Here is a 19,403-nt window from a genome sequence, read left to right as displayed (position 1 = left end):
TAGGGCTTTTCTGTTAGTGTATCTAATTATAAATTCTGCAGATAACTGCTGTGGAAACTCGATCTTATTGCATTTGTGATAATCCCAATAACTGGAATTGTGTGGGATTTTACGTTATTATGGTGAAATGTGTTTCCCCTTCACTGAAATCTTCAATTATATAAAAAACATAAATAAATTTTCAGAATCTTCTCTTCATTCCTATTTAATTATTACAATGGTGAAGGGAAAGCAACCAACGGAAAGTGCAAGTGGTGGCTGTGCTAAGAAACGAAACAAAATTGATTTAGAAATGAAGATGAAAATGATTAAGAAGTATGAAGTAGGACAAAGTTTGTCATCTATTGCACAGGAATTAGGTGTAGCTGCTTCAACAGTGAATCAAAACAGTGTTCAGATGCTATATTGAAGACGGAAAAGCTATTAATAATATGGATAGAAAATCAGATTCAGAAGGGAGTGCCCCTGAGTCTAATGACCATTCAAGCAAAAGCAAGAAGTATTTATGAACACATTAAGGATAAGTGCAGCGAACCCCAAGCCAAGTTTGTGGCAAGCAACGGATGGTTTAATAGGTTCAAGCATCGCGCTGATTTCCAAAACATTAAAGGATCCATTGAAGTCGCCCGTGTCGATTCTGGGGCTGCAGAGAAATTTTGTGATGTATTAGAAAAACCCCTTCTAAATCTGAACTTCTGCAGCAGTGTGCTTATCAGCTGGAGAGTTAATTCTGGCAACGATGCTCGAAAGGTAAAACTTGCTGATGTTATGTCTGCCTCCTTTCTCTTTTTGTAATTTTATAATTTTGAAATTTTTGTAATTTTCTGCACTACAAATGAGATAAAAAAAAATTGAATAAATAATTCTATTTACATGTTCGTCGAACACTTCTTTTTTTGCTTCAATCAAATTCAGTGCACATAGTTATGAGTGCTGCGTAAGCATTTAGGGAAATTCCGACATGAAAAATTTGACTTACGTAGAGTTCCTCGGAATGCAACCCTTATGTAAGTCAGGGAGTGGCTGTATTACCTAAACATGGAAATGCTCTCATACTCTTTTTTTTATTACTCTGGTTTTTAAACATCTTTTTTGTCCTAGCTGTAATCATCAGCATCTAGTCACTCTACTTCTTAATTTCAATTTAAGATTACAAGTTTCAATAAATATATTCAAATAATTACTTACCCTTTAAAAGCAGCATCATTTATGTTAGTATAGGACACATCTAAGTGCACTATATTTGGACAGAGCAAAAGAAAAGAATGCAACTGAAATTAAAAAGAAAGAGAGAAAAATGTACAATCATAATAGATTACAACAATTTCTTTAAAAAATAAATTTCTGAATAGAAATTTTTCTTTATTTCTTTATAGCATTCAGGTTATGAAAATAACCTGAATGCTATAAGTTCTAAAATAATGAGAAAGCAAACAACTGACTTCATATTCAATTATTATTAGAAATACAGTAAAACCTCAACTCAACATTGGATGACTTGAAATCAGTAGCAGGTTGCTGAACAAGAGGATATGGTTTATATGGCTACACTTCGTTTAGATGGAAATATTGGTTAACTTTTGACTTTATGAAGTCATAATTCGGTAATTACTAGTAATAAAACCCAGTTAAATTGAAATGAACACCTTCCCTTTTACATTGTTAACCCTGATATTGCTCAAACAAAAACACAAAATAAAATAAAAGGGCAATTTCTAGGGACTTGAAAATTAGAAGAACAAGCATAAAACTGTGAAATAACTTGGAATTCCCTTCTCAGCATTTATCTTTAGTAATTTCTGAGCAGGAGGAAGCTCTCATTATCATCATCATTGAGTTTGCTCAAGCCATTCAAAGCCTTAAACACCTCAAATCAGATCATCTTGAGATCATCTTAAATACCATGATGCAATTACAAATCAGTCTGCAGAAGGGGAAGAAAAGCGAGGAATGCAAGAATGAGAACCCAAGATATTGTAAAAAAAGAAACAGAACCCAAGAAATTATAATTGGAAAAGGACATTGTGGAATGCTTGTAATATACAGGGTGTCTACAATGGCCTTTTTCAACTATATTAGCTCTACAGTTTTGAAATTATGGCAGCAAAACTGTAATCATAGTGGAATTTACCAACAAGAAGAAGAATGTACGGTGTATATTTTGGTTCAATGAGCTGTAGTCTGCCACCACTGTTATTCAAAAATTTCAAACACAGTTTAAAAAGAAGCCACGAAGAAGACTTACAGTTCTGCAAGTTTAGACCTCACGCCCTCCATAGATATCATTTAAGATAATCAAAATGGTATGAAAAATTCATAAAGGATGCCTGTTTATGCAATTATCCCAGCTGTGGTAGTGGCCAAACAAAAGTCAGTGAGGGTGCAGTGGAACTCGCATGGAGAAGTTTATGCAAAGCCATGGAAGGTGTGTAACCTGTTATGTTACACCTTGAAAATAAAATGACAGTTACAGCTCATACTAGGGCTTACAATACCAGGATCCCAGTCATTTTTTTGCCAGTATTGAAATACCGGTATTGATACAAAAATACCAGTTTTTCGGTACTAATTTTAAAAAATAATTATTTTTAATTTAATCACATAAAGGTTATAAAATCGCCTTTATGTGATTATCACATTGTTATCTCTACTAGCAAATGTTCGATAAATCATCGATAGGACACCATGCAACACTGCAACCTGTCCACAATTCTTGGACAACTTCATGTCTGACCGTATTGTAACTCCCAAGTCCCGTTCCTCCACTACTGACTTTAGTTCAACTCCACCAAGTGTATAAGTTATTTTGGGGTTGCTGTTCCCCCGGTGTAAGACTTTAAGTTTTGCTGAATTAAAGTATAGCTGCCACTTTTCTGACCATCCTGGAAGTCTATCTAGGTCACTCTGAATAAGCTCTGCTTGGTGACGATCATTAACTACTCTACTGATCTTTACATCATCTGCAAGTTTAGACCTCACGCCCTCCATAGATATCATTTAAGATAATCAAAAACAACATTATTATTAGTTAAGACTTCTCCTTGTAATTTAGATGTATAATGATAACCATGCTGGGTGTGGCAGGCAACACCATTTTCCACTCTCCACTATCTTTTATCTTGCTTAATTTCTACTGTCTTCTCCTTCTGAAAAATCCAACTGTGATTTTTCACTACTTTCTGTAGGTAATTTTGTGTAGTTACTCTTCTCTCTCCACATGATGTTAAACTGCGGCTAATGGGGGGAAACCCTGGGGTCCACCAATCAATAAATAATAAAAATCAAAAACAACAGTGGTCCCAATACTGATCCTTGGGGAACCCCACTACTTACATTAAGCCAATCTGAGGAATAACCATTTATGACAACCCTCTGCCTGGTGCCCTCAAGCTATCATGCTATCCATCTAAGGATTTTCCCTATGATTCCAGCCTGCTCCAACTTATAAAGTAACCACTCATGTGAGACTGAGTCAAATGCTTTGCTGAAATCGAAATAAACATGTCGAAATTATTTCCTAAATCCAGCTCACGAGTGACCTGTCAAAATGGCTAACTAGATTTGTTAAACATGATTTTCCCTTTACAAAACCATGCTGTGTATCCTACAAAATTCCATTTCCATCTAAATGATCCTGAATTCCACGCTTGATCATTTCTCCATGATTTTCCCCACTACTGAAGTTAGACTGACTGGTCGGTAATTTCCTGTTACACTCGTAGAACCACCTTTATGTTCCAATTTACACCAATCCAACGGAATCTCTCCTGTCCAGTGATGCTCTCATAACTAGCCTTAATGGTTAAATGCACTCACTTGCCACCTCCTTTAAGATTATAGGTTATATGCCATCAACCACAGGATCCTTACTCGCCTGTAGGTGCGAAAGTTCTCATTAAATAATCATTTGAAATTTCAACATCATTAATTATATTTTTTTCAACTTCACTTCCATAGTACTCATTGACACAAATTTTTTTTTTATGTAAATGTAAATATCGATGCAAACTGTTGAGTTCATCTGCAACTTCAGCTATGTTATCTAATACTATCCCACGTCCACTACATAAGGATCCAATTTGATTTGTCCTTCTATTCTTTGCAATTATATATGTGAAGAATTCCTTAACTGCACACTTTGCTCTCTCCCAGACTCAGTAAAGATACTATAGTGAAAATTATACTTCGCTTAATAAAACGTCTTTCTCCTTGAAAATGATGAACATAATTCAACCATGGAACAGAACATTAGTGTTCCGCAAATTCTTTCCAAAATAAGAAATTGCCTGACTCCAATGAGATTTTAAAAGATGAACTTGAGTCGGAAATTAATGAAATGCTTTTAACTATTTTTGCTAAAAAAGTTCAAAGCCTAGAAAATATGGACTGAGATCGTCCATGATTATCTCAGTACAATAGTACCAGAATAGAATCCGAAAGGGCGTTTTCTGCTGCTAATCAAATACTGTATGTACCAAAATTAGATCTATTTTAAACGATCATACTATTGATTGCTTATGTTTCTTAAGAGCTCACTTTATTCGGACAGGTAGCGTGGATGCTTAAACATAACTAAACTTTGCAGTAACAATGTGTTTTTTTCTTTTTAGAATAACTGTATTTTAATGATTTTTTTTTCAGAATATTTATTATTGCAATAAAAGGTTATTTAAAACATGAATTCAAGTAATTACGGTACAGTCAGTCCTCGTATAGCACGATCAATGTGTTCCTAGAAACCCTCGTGCAATGCAAAATCGTGCAACATAAACAACAGGCCCTATGGAAAAATAGGGTTAGGTGCCGACCACCCAAGACTGAACACACACATTTGTAATGAAAACTTTTTTTTTTTTTGGTAGTTGTTGGCACATCGGCTTCTGTGGCCATAATGCACCTCCCAAGATTTTTGCAGTACTTTGATCCAAGCCTGAGGTGGGATTTGAACCCGCGACCTTTGGGTTGCCAGGCAGGCCCTTTACCCACCCGGCTAGCCCGGTCGGCAACGAAAACATTACCAAACACAATAAATAGTCATAAGAAAATACGTAAGTATTTTATTACGATTATTACGTAATAAAATATTGCTAATGCTTTTGCTTCTATTGTAAGCAAACTTGTTTTTTTGTTTGATTTTCTATCCAAACAGATGACAGCCATTCCATCTCTTCCAATTCTTTGTGTCTTAATCTAATGGATTGTTAATTACAATTTGAGTTGTTCCTGCTATGAAAGTTGTTTTTATTTTCTCTGCATTCTTTGTAATTCTTGGCGTTGCCTCATTTAGGCCTGTAGCACGTACAATATCACATGGTCTTTCATTTCTCTCAAAGCGTTTCACAATTTCTTATTTTTTCTCTATCGACAGAGGCGGACTAGCCATAAGCCTTACCAGGGAAACCACGGTGGGTCAGAGGCCGGTGTGATTTTGGCCATGTTGTTGTTGTTGTTATTTGGTTTTTAGGAGCATTAGCAACTAAGGCCATATTGCTCCGGGATATGCGGTGGTCATTCTCTGACCTTTCCGCATCCTCCGTATTTGGTGGTGACGGGCTCGAACCCCGGTCTAATCAAGAAGCGTGTGCTACGCACTGCTGCTCCTTCCCACCTGTCTACGAAGGCGTGTGATTTTGGCCATAAATGCTAGTATGAGGCCGCTACAAATTTTCCCAGGTAAGAATTTTTGACCCAGTCTGCCTCTGTTTATCAATATTGCTTTTCTTTTTCTCTCTGAATCTGTAGTGTCTTCACCAGGACGCTTCCTTTTCACACCTTTTAAGTATTTCACTCATTTTTAGGGAATAAAGTACAATTACAAAATGAGAAGGCACGCTTGATACACACAAACAAAGCTGTGTGCGTGTAGCAACTGAATAAAACAACACCATAAAGGCAAAGACAACTCTACCTGACTAGCTCACATTTTACTAAAGCACATTTCTCCTTCACTGATATAAAAAACAAATACATTTTCAGAATCTTCCCTTCATTCCTATCGTGTTGCGTTTAGTTGAGGTGATTCTGCTCCGACTGCCATTTCTTGTAAACACAAAGGCTAATCGTGCATAAGCGAATTCGGTTCATGTTATATTGATATCGTTCCCCTATTTATAAATCGTGTATGTTTGAATTCGTGTAGTGTAAACACGTGTTATACGAGGACTGACTGTACTTGTTTTGTTTCCTTACTTTATTGCACTTAATTGTCATCAAAATTTATTGAGAAAAACATTTGTTTTTGGAATACCAGTATCTCGGTTTCATAAATTAAAAATATCGAAATACCGGTATTAAGATTTTGACCGGTATTGTAAGCCCTAGCTCATACAGAAGCTGATGATTAACGACAAAACCACGAGGATAGAATTTTGTTGGTAAATTCCACCATGATTACAGTTTTGTGATTATGCACTGCCATCTAGTGCAGCATGCACATTTTCCAGTTGGTGAATAAAAACTTAAAGATATCCTCTATCACCTGAAAGTCGTTTCAGGTTTGTGGATACCCTGTAGTTTATGTAGAGAAAATACTTAAGTTCATTTGTGAAAATTTAATTCATTGCATAACTAATCTAATCATATAATCTATTAGCAAGCACATAATAATGACTGCCTAAGTTTCAAAATTCTTGCTGAATCCTATCTTCAAGACAGAATTGTGGTTACAGAACATAATGATACTTAACTACAAAATCTACATAGAGACTGAATTAGGTGCTATGGTGGTTTACAGGCTCAAAATAGCAGCTTGAAAACAGAATTCAGCAAGAATTCAAAAATATAGCTAGAGTCATATCACATTATGTGTATTTGACAGAATACTGCATCATTCGATAAGTTCTGTAATACACTAAATCTAAGTTTAGGGTTGTTGATATTTGGTTTTTAGGAGCATTAGCAACTAAAGCCATATTGCTCTGGGAATATGCGGTGGTCATTCCCTGACCTTTCCACATCCTCCGTATTTGGTGGTCACGGGCTCGAACCCCGGTTTAATCAAGAAGCACGTGCTACGCACTGTTGCTCCTGCCCAACTGGCTACGGAGGTGCCAAAGTTTAGGGTGCTATATGGTCTCTATCAAATGGACAGAGAGCAGGAGTGTGAACACATTTAGAAAATACAGCATGAGTAGGATGGTGAGCTGGATGAATATAGAACTGTCCAGTAAAGAGAGTAGTAAAAGATGGCATGGGAAAGTTCCAAAGTAATGAAAAGTACTGAAACTTAAAATAGCTTCAATGTATCATTAGCATAGGCACATGATGAAAGAAAGCAAGCTTATATAGCACCAGCCAAAAAAAACAAACCCCCGCCCCAATATTTCACCCATCCACTCGCTCCAAATGTTTGTCAAGTTTTGCCTTGAATCTATTTAAGCTAACAACTTCTACAATGACAGATGGAAGTTTGTTCCAGCAATCAACCACCCACTGGCTAAAGGCAAACTTCCGCACATCTATCCTACAACCATCTTTCCTCAATTTCAATTTATGCCCTCTCAGGCGATTATTCTGAGCAAGAGGAAGAATTCCATCTGCATTGAGTATGCTCAAACCATTCAAGGCTTTATACACCTCAATCAGATCACCTCGCAGGTGCCTAAGTCTCCAGACATTGTAATTTGCAATACTTAAGCCTTTCTTCATAAGAGCAACCCTTTGTTCCATTCACTAATCTTGTTGCCCTTCTCTGTACTCGTTCCAACAGCTCTACATCCTTCTTAAAATGAGGCCTCCAGACCTGTATACAGTACTCAAGGTGTGGCCTGACCACTGCTTTATACAAGGGGATAATTACCTCCTTATCCCTGCTAGAAAAATTCCTGTATATCACTGACAGGACACCATGAGCTATTCTTGCAGACCATCTGCACTGCCCAGAAAACTTCATATCTGCCTGCACAATTACCCCTAGGTCCTTTTCATTCTCTACCACTGTCAGTGTGGTACCACAGAGTTTATACGTTACTTAACCCCAGGGGATAACATCTGGTGAGTATGGGCTTGGCACACCCAGGGTCCTGAGCTGGATATCATCATTCTTCTCTTTCTTGGTGATTCCCCTCTACTTTTGACTCTCTCTCTGTCAGAGTAACTTGGGAATTTTTTTTTTTTTTGGCTGGTGCAGCATAAGCTTCAGGCTTCCTTGAACCATATAGCTAATAATAATAATATTAATACTCTGGGATTACTGCTTCCCATATGTAGTACTTTACATTTGTCAATGTTAAACTTCATTTTCCACCTCTCAGCCCATCTGCTCAACTTTTCTAGATCCTGTTGCAGCAGTGTACTGTCCTTAGTGTCATTAACAACCCTGCCAACCTTCATATCGTCAGCAAACTTGGACTTAAGCCTGATATGCCATAATCAACATCAATTATAAATACAGAAAACAACAATGGACCCAACACTGAACCCTGGGTTTCAAATAAGAGCAGAATTTAAACAGATAGGTTTTTATAAGATAGGTTAATAACAAAATATGGTTTTAAGATAATGTGGGGTGGAGATTAATGTAACGCTATAAACACTTTTATTTCTTTACATTAATATAAACAGTTTAACAAACATAATTACTTAATATAAAAAAAAGCAGTGCTGATTTACAATATGTATAGTCATAAGCTTTTTTTGCACAATATATAGGGTGTCCCATAAATCCACTCCCATATGAGAAGTTAGATATATGACAAAATACCAAAACGTTAGAGAAAATGTGTGACAAATAATGGGTTTTCAATTTGTAGTATTGAAAATTTCTAGCTAATATGAGTTATTATGATGCTATCCTCTTGGCATATCAACAGTGAACAGGCTAACAATGTTGACACCTTGATACAACAGCAGAAAAGGCATGTTTCCAGAATAGTTTTAATTCATTCAGAAATAATGTCTCTCTACGAATTCAATAAATACGTAGCGCTCTGTTACAGGTAAAAAGCATGGCCTTGACAATTTTAAGAGAAGAAGAATAAAAACTTCCTTTTTTAACTTATTGAATAGCTTACCATACTTATAATAAAAGAACAATAAATCATTTACCAAACTAGTATTTAGTCCTCTGCAATTTGTCAACACAATCTTTTGGACACCAGCACCTACTCGAGGAAGAAGATATTTTACCATTGCACTTAACACTTGATTTTCACGCTTCATTACTTTGATTCCATCACAGCTATCACTTTCATCACAACCACTATCACTGGATTCATCAATGTCTGCATCTTCATCACAAAAGAACTGTACACCTTCTTTACAACATCCTGCTGGTAAGGGCTCCAGAAAACTCATGCCATGTATTTCCCAAATTCCTAGACAAATTAAATTATATTTTAAAATACAGTTAAAAAATTTAAAAAATAGTTATTTTCAAAGAGTAATTCCCTGTTTTACTTTTAATTTGAACTTTAATACAAAAGATTCAATAAAATGTGATGAAATAAAAATATAATTTATTTTGTTGTTATTTTGGCAGTTGTTTTCAAAACACAACCAATAAAATAATTTTCTAGCATACATACCTATTTTCAGGCATGTTCACATATAATGTGTAAGTGCTTATTGTCTTCAACATGCACATCCATCTGTCTGCATGCCCATATATTCACAATATAATAACTTAATTCCCAGTGAACATATTTTCATGAAATTTTATAGGTGAGTTTTTTTAGAAAGAATGTCAAGCCATTACAAATTTCTTTAAAATTAAAGAAATAGAAATCTGGTAGTTGTCTTTTTTTTTTTTTTTTTTTTTCATAGATATCACACAGGCTATCCATACACCATATATTGTGTGCTGGAATGAATGTGCAAGAAATGAAATGTTCTCACTCTCCTTTTGTGCACGAAAGTCGATGCTGTTTGAAAAGCTCATTTTTTGTTATTAGTTTACCAAATATATAAATCATGATTTATTACTATTTGCTTATTATATCAACCAGAGCAGAAGTGTGAAATAAGTGTTATATTACTAAAATCCAAGAATAAATAAGTAAAGGGCATTATGAAAGTGTTGACAGAAAACTAAGATTTGAGGTACATGTTGTTATTTGTTTAAGTCCTCATATCACAGAGTGAAATACAAGTTACATATCATTGTGTGTTGATTATAAAGTATATGCAGTGAAGTGAAAACAGTTACTTTTATACATTATTACTTAATCAATTAGTAATTAATTGGTAACAATATAACTGGTTATTTGCTTTTCACTTCTATTAATCACAGAAAAAGAAAAAATTCAATTAATTAAATAAATTAAAAATTCTAGTTAATGTAAGCTAGTTAACAGTTGGCAATAAATTAATTTTGATATTTCACAAAGAGAAGTGCTTAACATTTCAGATCTATAAATTTCATCATTAATACACTCTACAATAGTTATGTTCGAAAAATTAATAAAGTTGGGAAATTTATAATGTTACCTAGATAAATATTAAATTTACTAAAACTATACATTACAGTCATCCTGGAGATTGTTCTTAGTGGGACTGTTACAATTAAAATTTTTTTAAATTTACATAATGTTGAATATTGTTATTGTTGATGACTTTTAGGTGCATCAGAAACTTAGACCATATAATGCCATTATAATGTCATTAAAATAAAAAAAAAAAAAAAAAAAACACAGGAATAAGTTATAGGGAAAATCACTACTTGCTCTGCTTGCAATTGGCTAATTACAACTCTGATAGGAAATCCTTTAGAAATTCTTCCAGATGGAACTCAAATGCAGACCTCTCCAAATGAGTGACAAGTGGTGAAACCATGATACTACTACAGAGGACCTTGAATACCATACACATGCCTCAAGACTCATTTTAAGAAAGATATCAACTTGCTTGAATGGATACAAAGGAGATCAAAAAAGACCAGCTCCGAAGCAAAGAACTATTAGTTTTGTCTGGAAACAAGTAATCTGTTTCAGGTTCTGTTTAAGGGTGTTTATGACCCTAAAAGGGTTGAGAATATTTAAGGAAAAGATAACTATAGATTGGCTGTAAAAAAAAAAAAAAAAAAAAAAAAAAAAACCTCGCCTTATGTCAGAGCAAAATCAACAATTTGAAAAGTTATTGCCTAACCTTGGGAAGTAAGAGAGCAGATAAAATATAAAACTTGGGAAGTATTTTAATTTTATTTTTTATTTATTTATTAATTTTTTCTAGATATTTCAATTATATTTATTTTAAATATTATTTTTTGATGGCAAATGATATACAGACTTTGTTTCTTTAAACCATTCTGACATTTTAATACTAATACTTGCAGTCTCTAAAATAACCAAGTCTAACAGTAGTCTTGGACTAATGTGATTAGTGGAGCCCATCACGGTTCAATGATGGCCCTTACTGTTTGCAATATTTATTAAAAATCCTGAAGAAGGAATATCAAACTTATTGTTTAAGTCTGCAGATGATACAAAGGTTGGCAGGGTGGTTATTGATAGGAATCAAGGTATACTGCAGCAAAAGGACTGAGAAAAATGGACAGGAGATACCAATTGAGATTTAACATTGATAAATGCAAGGTACTACATATGGACAGCAGTAAAGCCAGAATAACTTACCAATTGGATATCACCACACTCAAGGTGATGGAGAAAAAAAAATACCTAGGGATAATTGTACAATCTGACAAGAAGTTCTTTGAGCAGTGCAGACAGGCTACTAGGACATCTCATGGGGTTCTGTCAATTACATAGTAGAATGTTGCAAGCAGGGACAAGGAAATGATTATCCCATTGTATAAGGAAATGGCTAGGTCGCATCTTGAGTACTACTGCATACAGGTCTGGAAGCCTCATTTTACGAAAGATGTGGATTTGCTGGAATGGGTGCAGATAATAGCAACAAGAAATAGTCAAGGATACCAAAGGGACTCTTACCAAGAAAGACTTCAGTTCTGCAAATTGCGGAACTTGGAAACTAAGCATTTGTGAGGAGGCCTGAGTGAAATGTTTAAGAATTTAAAGGTTGATGGCATTCTAACTCAGACCACACAAGGGGTATAAACTTAAATTGAAAAAGGATGAAATTAAGATACATATGAAAAAATTTGCTTCCGTCAAAGGACAGTTGATCATTGGGACAAACTTTCATTTGGTACTGTGGAAGTCAACAGTTTTAATAAATTTAGGGTAGAATTAGATAAATTATTAGAGGGGATGGATAGATGAGATGAGTAGTTTATTATTTTATTGGTTGATGCTGCACAAACTTGCTTCTTTACATCAATTGCCACTATCAATACTAATACTACCGCTGTGGACTCGAACTAGTACACAGTTATAGTATACTGAACAAAGCATACATTGCTACTATTCCATGATTCTAATGACTGAAATATAACTTTTTTTTTAAATGGCTCTTTATTCTGACAGGTTATAATATAAACTGATGTTCTCTAATGAGCAAAAAATACCAGGATGGCTGAACTGCTGTATCTGTGAATTTAGTGCAGATCCAATGAATGCCAGAGGAGGTTGTGGGGATGGACCTGAAATAATGCATTGTTTTTAAATTATTCTCTGATATAAATGCTGGAGATAATGTTGAGGGCAAGAATTTATCTAATTTAGTTCAAGAATCAGAACTGGATGACGCAATTTTGAAAGGTCCAACAGAGCAAGGCTCTTAACTAGACAATTTTTTATATTTGTGAAGTGGTTTGAGTAAAAATTATCTGGAGTGTCTAGGAAAATAAATTCTCACCAATGAACAGTTACTAACAGCATTCCCATAAGATAATGCAAAAACCACATAAATTCAGGTGCTCTACCCTTAACACAACCAGCCACCTAACAATTCTTTCCCTCAACATTATTCTTTCCTGGAATGGATCAGGGAGGAAAACAATTTGGAGAAGGAAGGGCAATTGGAGCAGACTGGTAGTCTTCTACCAGTTTCCTATATAAGGCAATCATAATGCAAGCTCAAAAATCATCTAGAGCACAGCAGAAATATCAGGTTGGAAAGCACAGAAGCTAGTATGATAGTCTTTTATTTGACCACAGAATGTCATTCTTTTAATCTGCCATATTGAGGCAATTAAGAATTTTTAAAAATAATTCTATTAGAGCTGGGTCACAGTCTACAGTGATAGCATATCTGCTTTAGTCTATTAACGACAATTTATATCTGATTCTTGTTACTCACTTTAAAAAAAATTTGCTTTGAATATTTTCTTTAAAAATTAGTTGGTTCTATACCATGGCTATACGTTTTCTCCCCAGAGGTGACAGGTACATATATATTTTTCAGATAATTACATAGAGAGGATTAGATGGGCTATTTAGGTTGGCAGGGTTGTTAATGACAGTAATGGCAGTGTGCTACTGCAGCAGAATCTAGATAATTTGGGCAGATGGGCTAAGAAGTGGCAACTGAAGTTTAACCTTGACAAATGCAAAGTATTGCATATGGGTAGAAGTAACCCCAGAGAAATGTACCAACTGTGTGGTACTACACTTAAGGTGGTAGAAAATGAAAAAGACCTGGGAGTAATTGTGCAGTCAGATATGAATTTTTCTGACCAATGCAGACAGGGCAGGTCATGGGGTTTTGTCAATGATATATAGGAATTTTGCTAGCAAGGAAAAGGAGGTGATTGTCCCTCTGTATAAGGCAATGGCCAGGCCACACCTTGAGTACTGCATACAGGTCTGGAGGCCTAATTTTAGGAAGGATGTACATTTGCTTGAGCGTGTACAGAGAAGGGCAACAAGATTGGTGAGGGGAATGAAGGGATCCTCTATACCAAGAGAGGCTTAAGTTCTGCAATTTGCAGTGGCTGGAGACTAGGTACCTGCAAGGTGATCTGATTGAGGTGTATAAGGCCTTGAATGGGTTCAGCACGCTGAATTCTGATGGGATCCTTCCACTTGTTCAGATTACGAACCTAAGGGGGCATAAATTCAAATTAAGAAAAGACAGATGTAGAATAGATGTGCGGAAATTTGCCTTTAGCCAGCGGGTGGTTAATTGCTGGAACAAACTTCCATCTGTCGTTGTGGAAATTGATAGGTTAAATAAATTTAAGGAGGAACTGGACAGGCATTTGGAGGGAATGGTGTTATGATTTTTTTTTTTTTTTTTTTGGTTGATGCTGCATAAGCTCATACACTTGCTTTCTTGCATCACATGCCACTACTACTATTTTCCCATACTTATCTGTGGTGTGCTGACTAAGCTGCCAAGGAGGCTTGGCAGCTTAGTCAGCACAATACACTGCTGTCTGCCACTGATTTGGAGAGGCCTGGGTTTGATTCCCATTGGTGACTAAGGCAATTTCTAAACCTTCTTCAATCAGGACTCAAACTATGATATTTGCAGTTTGAGGGCTCCCCTCAAACACATGAGAATCCTATTAATGGGAGAGTATGATTCTCCCCAACAAGTTTTTCTGGGATTATCAGACCATACAATGTGCATGCAAATCAGCCATGAACGCTTTCACCGAGAAGAATATGCATATGAATATGAGCATAAAGGCCCTGGTGTCACTAAAAAATAATAATTTGCTTATCTATGATGGTGGTACGTTAGGAAATGGCATTCAATTCGAAATGCATTTCTAATCAGAACTGTGAGATATTCAAGCAGACTACCAGTCTGCTTGAATATCTCCCATAACCATCCAGGCCATAATTGCTGGAAGGATCTTTTTTCATTCTTCTTATCTTACAACTGATAAAAATCAACATCCTACAAAATTTTAATGCGTAATTATAAGAGAAAAGTTTAAGCCATAAGGTATACAGAATACATTGTATACAGAATACACTGTGGCAATTTCATGCATTCTCATTTATAACCTGATATACTAACAGGTAAGATTTAAAGCACTGCATTGTCTATGGTATTTGTATTCTAAGTGGATACAGAATGCCATGGTGGTTAGCTATAAAGGTCAAAAATAAGGTTCAAGTTTAAAATTCAGTGGTTAGTTTATTTAAATCAGTAAATTCTCTTCCTGATGGCATGCTTTTATTATGTATATTTTATTTAATCATACTGTTCAAATTTTCTGTCAAAAGAATCAAGGAATAGTTTAAAAAAAAGTAAAGAAAACTCATGTAAAACTCTTATCTAATGTATTGTTGTTCAACTGTCATTAACAGGGCCTGATTAAGGGTGAAATAGGACCCCAGCCATATTTAAATTTGAGGCCCCTTTAATACATATACAGTCAAATTCCTTATAATGAATTCAATAAATCCGGCGGAAAAATTTGTTATAGAGAAATTTCGTTATACAGAGAATATCTTTTTTATTGAAATTTGTTATCTAATTAAAAAATGAAAATGAATCGACATTTATTTTTAATGTATTTCATTTCAAAAACAAAACCTATTTAAATTACGTTTACACAATTTTCGCTGGTAAGTATCACAAATTTAAAAAAAATTGGTAATTTTGTTTGGAACAGTACAATTAAAAAATGTCCGATTCTCAAAGAAAACTTTACATTTATTCAGACCATTAAAAACGTTATCAGGAACATTTTCACAAAACTGTAGACTAAGACGAACCATTTTAAAAGTGTGAATCAATTCTTCGCAAGTTGGCTTTTCTACGGGTTGTTCTGATGCTCTTCAGTGTCATCATTAATTTCTTCATGATCATGGTGGCATCTATTAACACTGTTCAGCAGTATTTCACCTTCATTTGGATGTTCTGTTGTAGACAGATCTTGATCTACAAAAACACAACCATCCAGTGTTATTTCATTTTTGATGTGAAGGTGAAGGTGATTCTTGCACAACTTCTATTAGAATAAATAGTGACCTGGAGTGAGGGGTGTTGGGGGTTTCAGGGACGGGTGGCAGTCATCGTGAAACTGGTGGGTATATGGGATGTGTTAGAGTAACTCAGAATAAAAATAGGCGCATGTATACTTGCATGTATACCAATGCTAGAAGTATAGTAAATAAATTTGATGAATTTGAAGTGTTGGTCAAGACATCAAAGGCAGATATTGTTGGGATATCAGAGACATGGTGTCACACTGATATAAGGAATGCCGAACTGGAATTTGGGGAGTACAATGTGTACAGAAAGGATAGACAGGATAGGAAGGGAGGAGGTGTTATGCTGTTAATTAAGAAAAACATAAAATCAAAAGAAGTGCATCCAGTTGATATAGATGAACAGTGCACTGTTGAGTCAGTTTGGTGTGACATATGCACTGCGAAATCAAAAATAAGAGTAGGAGTGTGTTATAGGCCTAATGACTCGAATGAGTACAATGAACAATTGTACAGAGAAATAGAGTGGGCTAGTAAATCGGAATGTCTTATAATGGGAGATTTTAACTTCCCAGATATTGACTGGAACTTGTGGATTGGGCACTCACACACTAGTCAGACTTTTGTGGATTTATTGGATGACTGTTTTCTGCAGCAGCATGTTCGAGAGGCAACCAGAGAAAGTAATACTCTTGATCTAGTTATCAGCAGTGATCATTCATGTATTAGGAATTTGCAGATAAAAGAACCACTAGGTGGCAGTGATCACAGTGTACTGACGTGGGATTTACTTAAAGATTTAATTACCATCAGGGGTAAAGAAAGGGTTTTTGCTTCCGTAAAGGCGAGTACAGTGGTCTCCGACAGTTTTTAAATTCTGTACAGTGGGATCAACTGACGATGTTACCAACAGTAAATTCTAAGTGGGAAGCTGTTGTTGTTGTTGTTGTTGTATTTGAGGTTTTTGGCACAAGGGTCTCTTGGGCCATATTGCGCCTGTTCATGGTTTGGGTATCACTGATATCACGTTATGATTAGATGCTGTTATATAAGTTTATGCGTTTTAAATACTTAAACAGATTCTCGAAATTTGCTTCCTTACCAAGAATATGTGATAAGGTTAAGGGTTCCTGCAAGTTGGAGAGGGAGCTGAAGCTGGAATTTCGGACAGATGAAAGGTGGGGACATTCAATGAGAATATGTTTTATTGTTAGGTGCGACTAGCAAAAAAAGCACTGAGGAGGAGTCTCTCCCAAAAGCAAATGCAGATGAGTTGGATGTGAATGACCGATGCGAAGCCTTGCCAGGATTACTTCTTGTCGCCTGTTTCTTCTAAAACTAGATGTCCACAGTTGAGGCTCTTTTTTTATCTGGAACAGTTTATTATTGGTTTGAGATTGCCAGAGGTGAGACCATTGTTTCCAACATGGTTTTTTAATAATGGATTTGTAGTCTGTGTATGGAACTTTCAGTTGACTGTAAGATCCAGAGTCGGGATGTTTAGCAGCCTAGAGGTGAGACCATTGTTTCCAACATGTTTTTTTAATAATGGATTTGTAGTCTGTGTATGGAACTTTCAGTTGACTGTAAGATCCAGAGTCGGGATGTTTAGCAGCCTCGTCCGCACGATCATTACCTTGGATGCCGACATGACCAGGAATCCAGCAGAAGACAACCTTGTAGTTGGCTGTTTGATGGTAAAATAATTTAGACCGGATCTCTTTAAGAACGGCATGAGAGGGAGGAAAGGTAGATTGAAAGGCACTGATTGCACTTAAAGAGTCTGTATATATCAGAGATTGTTTAATATGATATTTGTTTATGTTATCTAGAGCCAGTTTTATTGCAAATAATTCTGCAGTATAGATACTGCATTCAGTGGGAAGAGAGGCAGCTGTTAAGAAAGTGGCGGAAACTGCTGCTGCACCAACAGCCGTATCTGTTTTGGAGCTGTCGGTATAGATATGAACTTTCTCTGAGTTTTCCAAAGAATGCAGTTTATGTAGCTGTTGAAAGTTGGTATTTGCCAGGGAGGATTTTCCCCATCTTGAAAAGAAATTGTCACAGAGAGGTATGAATTCAGTCCAGGGAAGTTCAGGAGTAGCAAGGTCTTGGAATATATTCTTAAAGTTAATTTTCCAACTGATCATGAGTTCTTGCAGTCGAATCCCTGCAGGGCGGTTTTCATTAGGTTTATTGTGATATAGCGGGGTGTGTTGAGGATCAAACAGATACTGCCAGCTGGGGTGGGCTGGAGTACTTCCAATCTTTGCTGCATAATTTAACAATAACATTTTTCTCCTGAGATGCAGAGGGGATTCGTTTGCCTCAATATACAGGCTGTGAACCGGAGATGTTCTGAAGGCTCCAACAGCTATTCTAAGGGCACTATGCTGGATGGTATTCAGACGTAATAGAGAACTTTTCCTGGCAGAGTCATAGACAGGTGCTCCATAATCCAAGCGTGATCTTATTAAAGCTCTATAAAGATGTAGGAGAGAGCTTCTGTCAGCACCCCAGGACATAGCGGAGACAGCTCTTAGGATATTCAGTTTTTTAAGACAAGTATTCCGGAGGTATACCATACGGGAAGAAAAATTAAGTTTATTATCTAGATTTAACCCCAACAGACGGAAATTGTTAGTGACTGGAATCAGGCTGTTGTTTAAAAATATTTCTGGATCCGGATGTAGTTTCCATTTTTTACAGAAATGAATAGCAGTAGACTTCTTTTCTGCTAGGGAATAACCATTCCGCAATGCCCATGATTCTATTCTAGCTATAGCAATTTGAAGTTGCCTTTCGATGGTGTTCATAGTCTGGGATTGAGTAGAGATAATGAGGTCATCGGCAAACATGTATGATTGTACTGTATTTGGTACATCCCTTGTCATGTTGGTGATTCTTATTGCAAATAATGTTGGACTCAGAATGGAACCCTGTGGTACACCTTCCTCTTGTTCAAATGTTTTGGATAAATTATTCATGTATCTGACCTGAAAAGTTCTATGGCATAGGAAGCTTTGTATAAATTGGGGTAGATGACCTCTCAAGCCGAAAGAGTGTAGATCTTTAAGAACACCATACAACCAGGTGGTATCAAAGGCTTTCTGAATATATAGATTAATCGTCACCAGATGCTGTCCCCTTATGAAGGCATTACGTATATTTGACTCTGCTTTTATCATTACGTCTAAGGTGGAACGGTTTTTCCGAAACCCGTACTGATTACTATTTAGCAGGTTGTTAGTTTCCAGGAATCAGATTAACCGCCTGTGAACCATTTTTTCCAGGACTTTGCCTAAACAATTGGCCTATAGTTATGTGGAAAGGTACGATCCTTTCCGGGCTTTGGGAAGGCTAGAACTATTGAGTGACACCAGGAAACTGGGTAAGCATTTTCTAAGAATATTCGGTTGTAATAGTTTAACAATGATCTTTTTGCTTTGTCGTTCAGTTGTTTTAACATTATATAGTAGATCCCATCTGGACCAGCAGCGCTATTTGATGTTTTATTGAGTGCTCCAAAAAGTTCTGTTAATGTGAATGGCTGGTTATATGGATGTGAAATTCTCGTGGAAAAATTAATCTTATGCTGCTCTGCAGTTTTTTTAATTCGCTGAAAGGTTGGTTTGTAGGAGGCTATTGCTGATATGC

General features: G+C 36.0%; 1 protein-coding gene across 1 annotated transcript in view; it reads right to left on the bottom strand.

Annotated features, from left to right (window-relative positions):
- The window catches only part of LOC150090288 (F-box/LRR-repeat protein 5-like), a 204,433-nt gene that overhangs the window by 100,341 nt on the left and 84,689 nt on the right, over positions 1-19,403 (bottom strand). The window contains exons 6-7 of the mRNA XM_090369064.1: positions 9,046-9,314; positions 1,189-1,271 (exon numbers count right to left, since the gene is read on the bottom strand). Coding sequence (XP_090225190.1) covers positions 1,189-1,271; positions 9,046-9,314 — 352 coding nt within the window. The remainder of the gene's footprint in view (positions 1-1,188; positions 1,272-9,045; positions 9,315-19,403) is intronic.

The sequence above is a fragment of the Mastigoproctus giganteus genome, chromosome 2 (assembly GCF_048544385.1).
Source record: "Mastigoproctus giganteus isolate SK-2022 chromosome 2, ASM4854438v1, whole genome shotgun sequence".
NCBI classification, from domain to species: domain Eukaryota; kingdom Metazoa; phylum Arthropoda; class Arachnida; order Uropygi; family Thelyphonidae; genus Mastigoproctus; species Mastigoproctus giganteus.
Note: the sequence above shows the minus strand (reverse complement) of the source record. Positions and strands in the feature narration are given on the sequence as shown.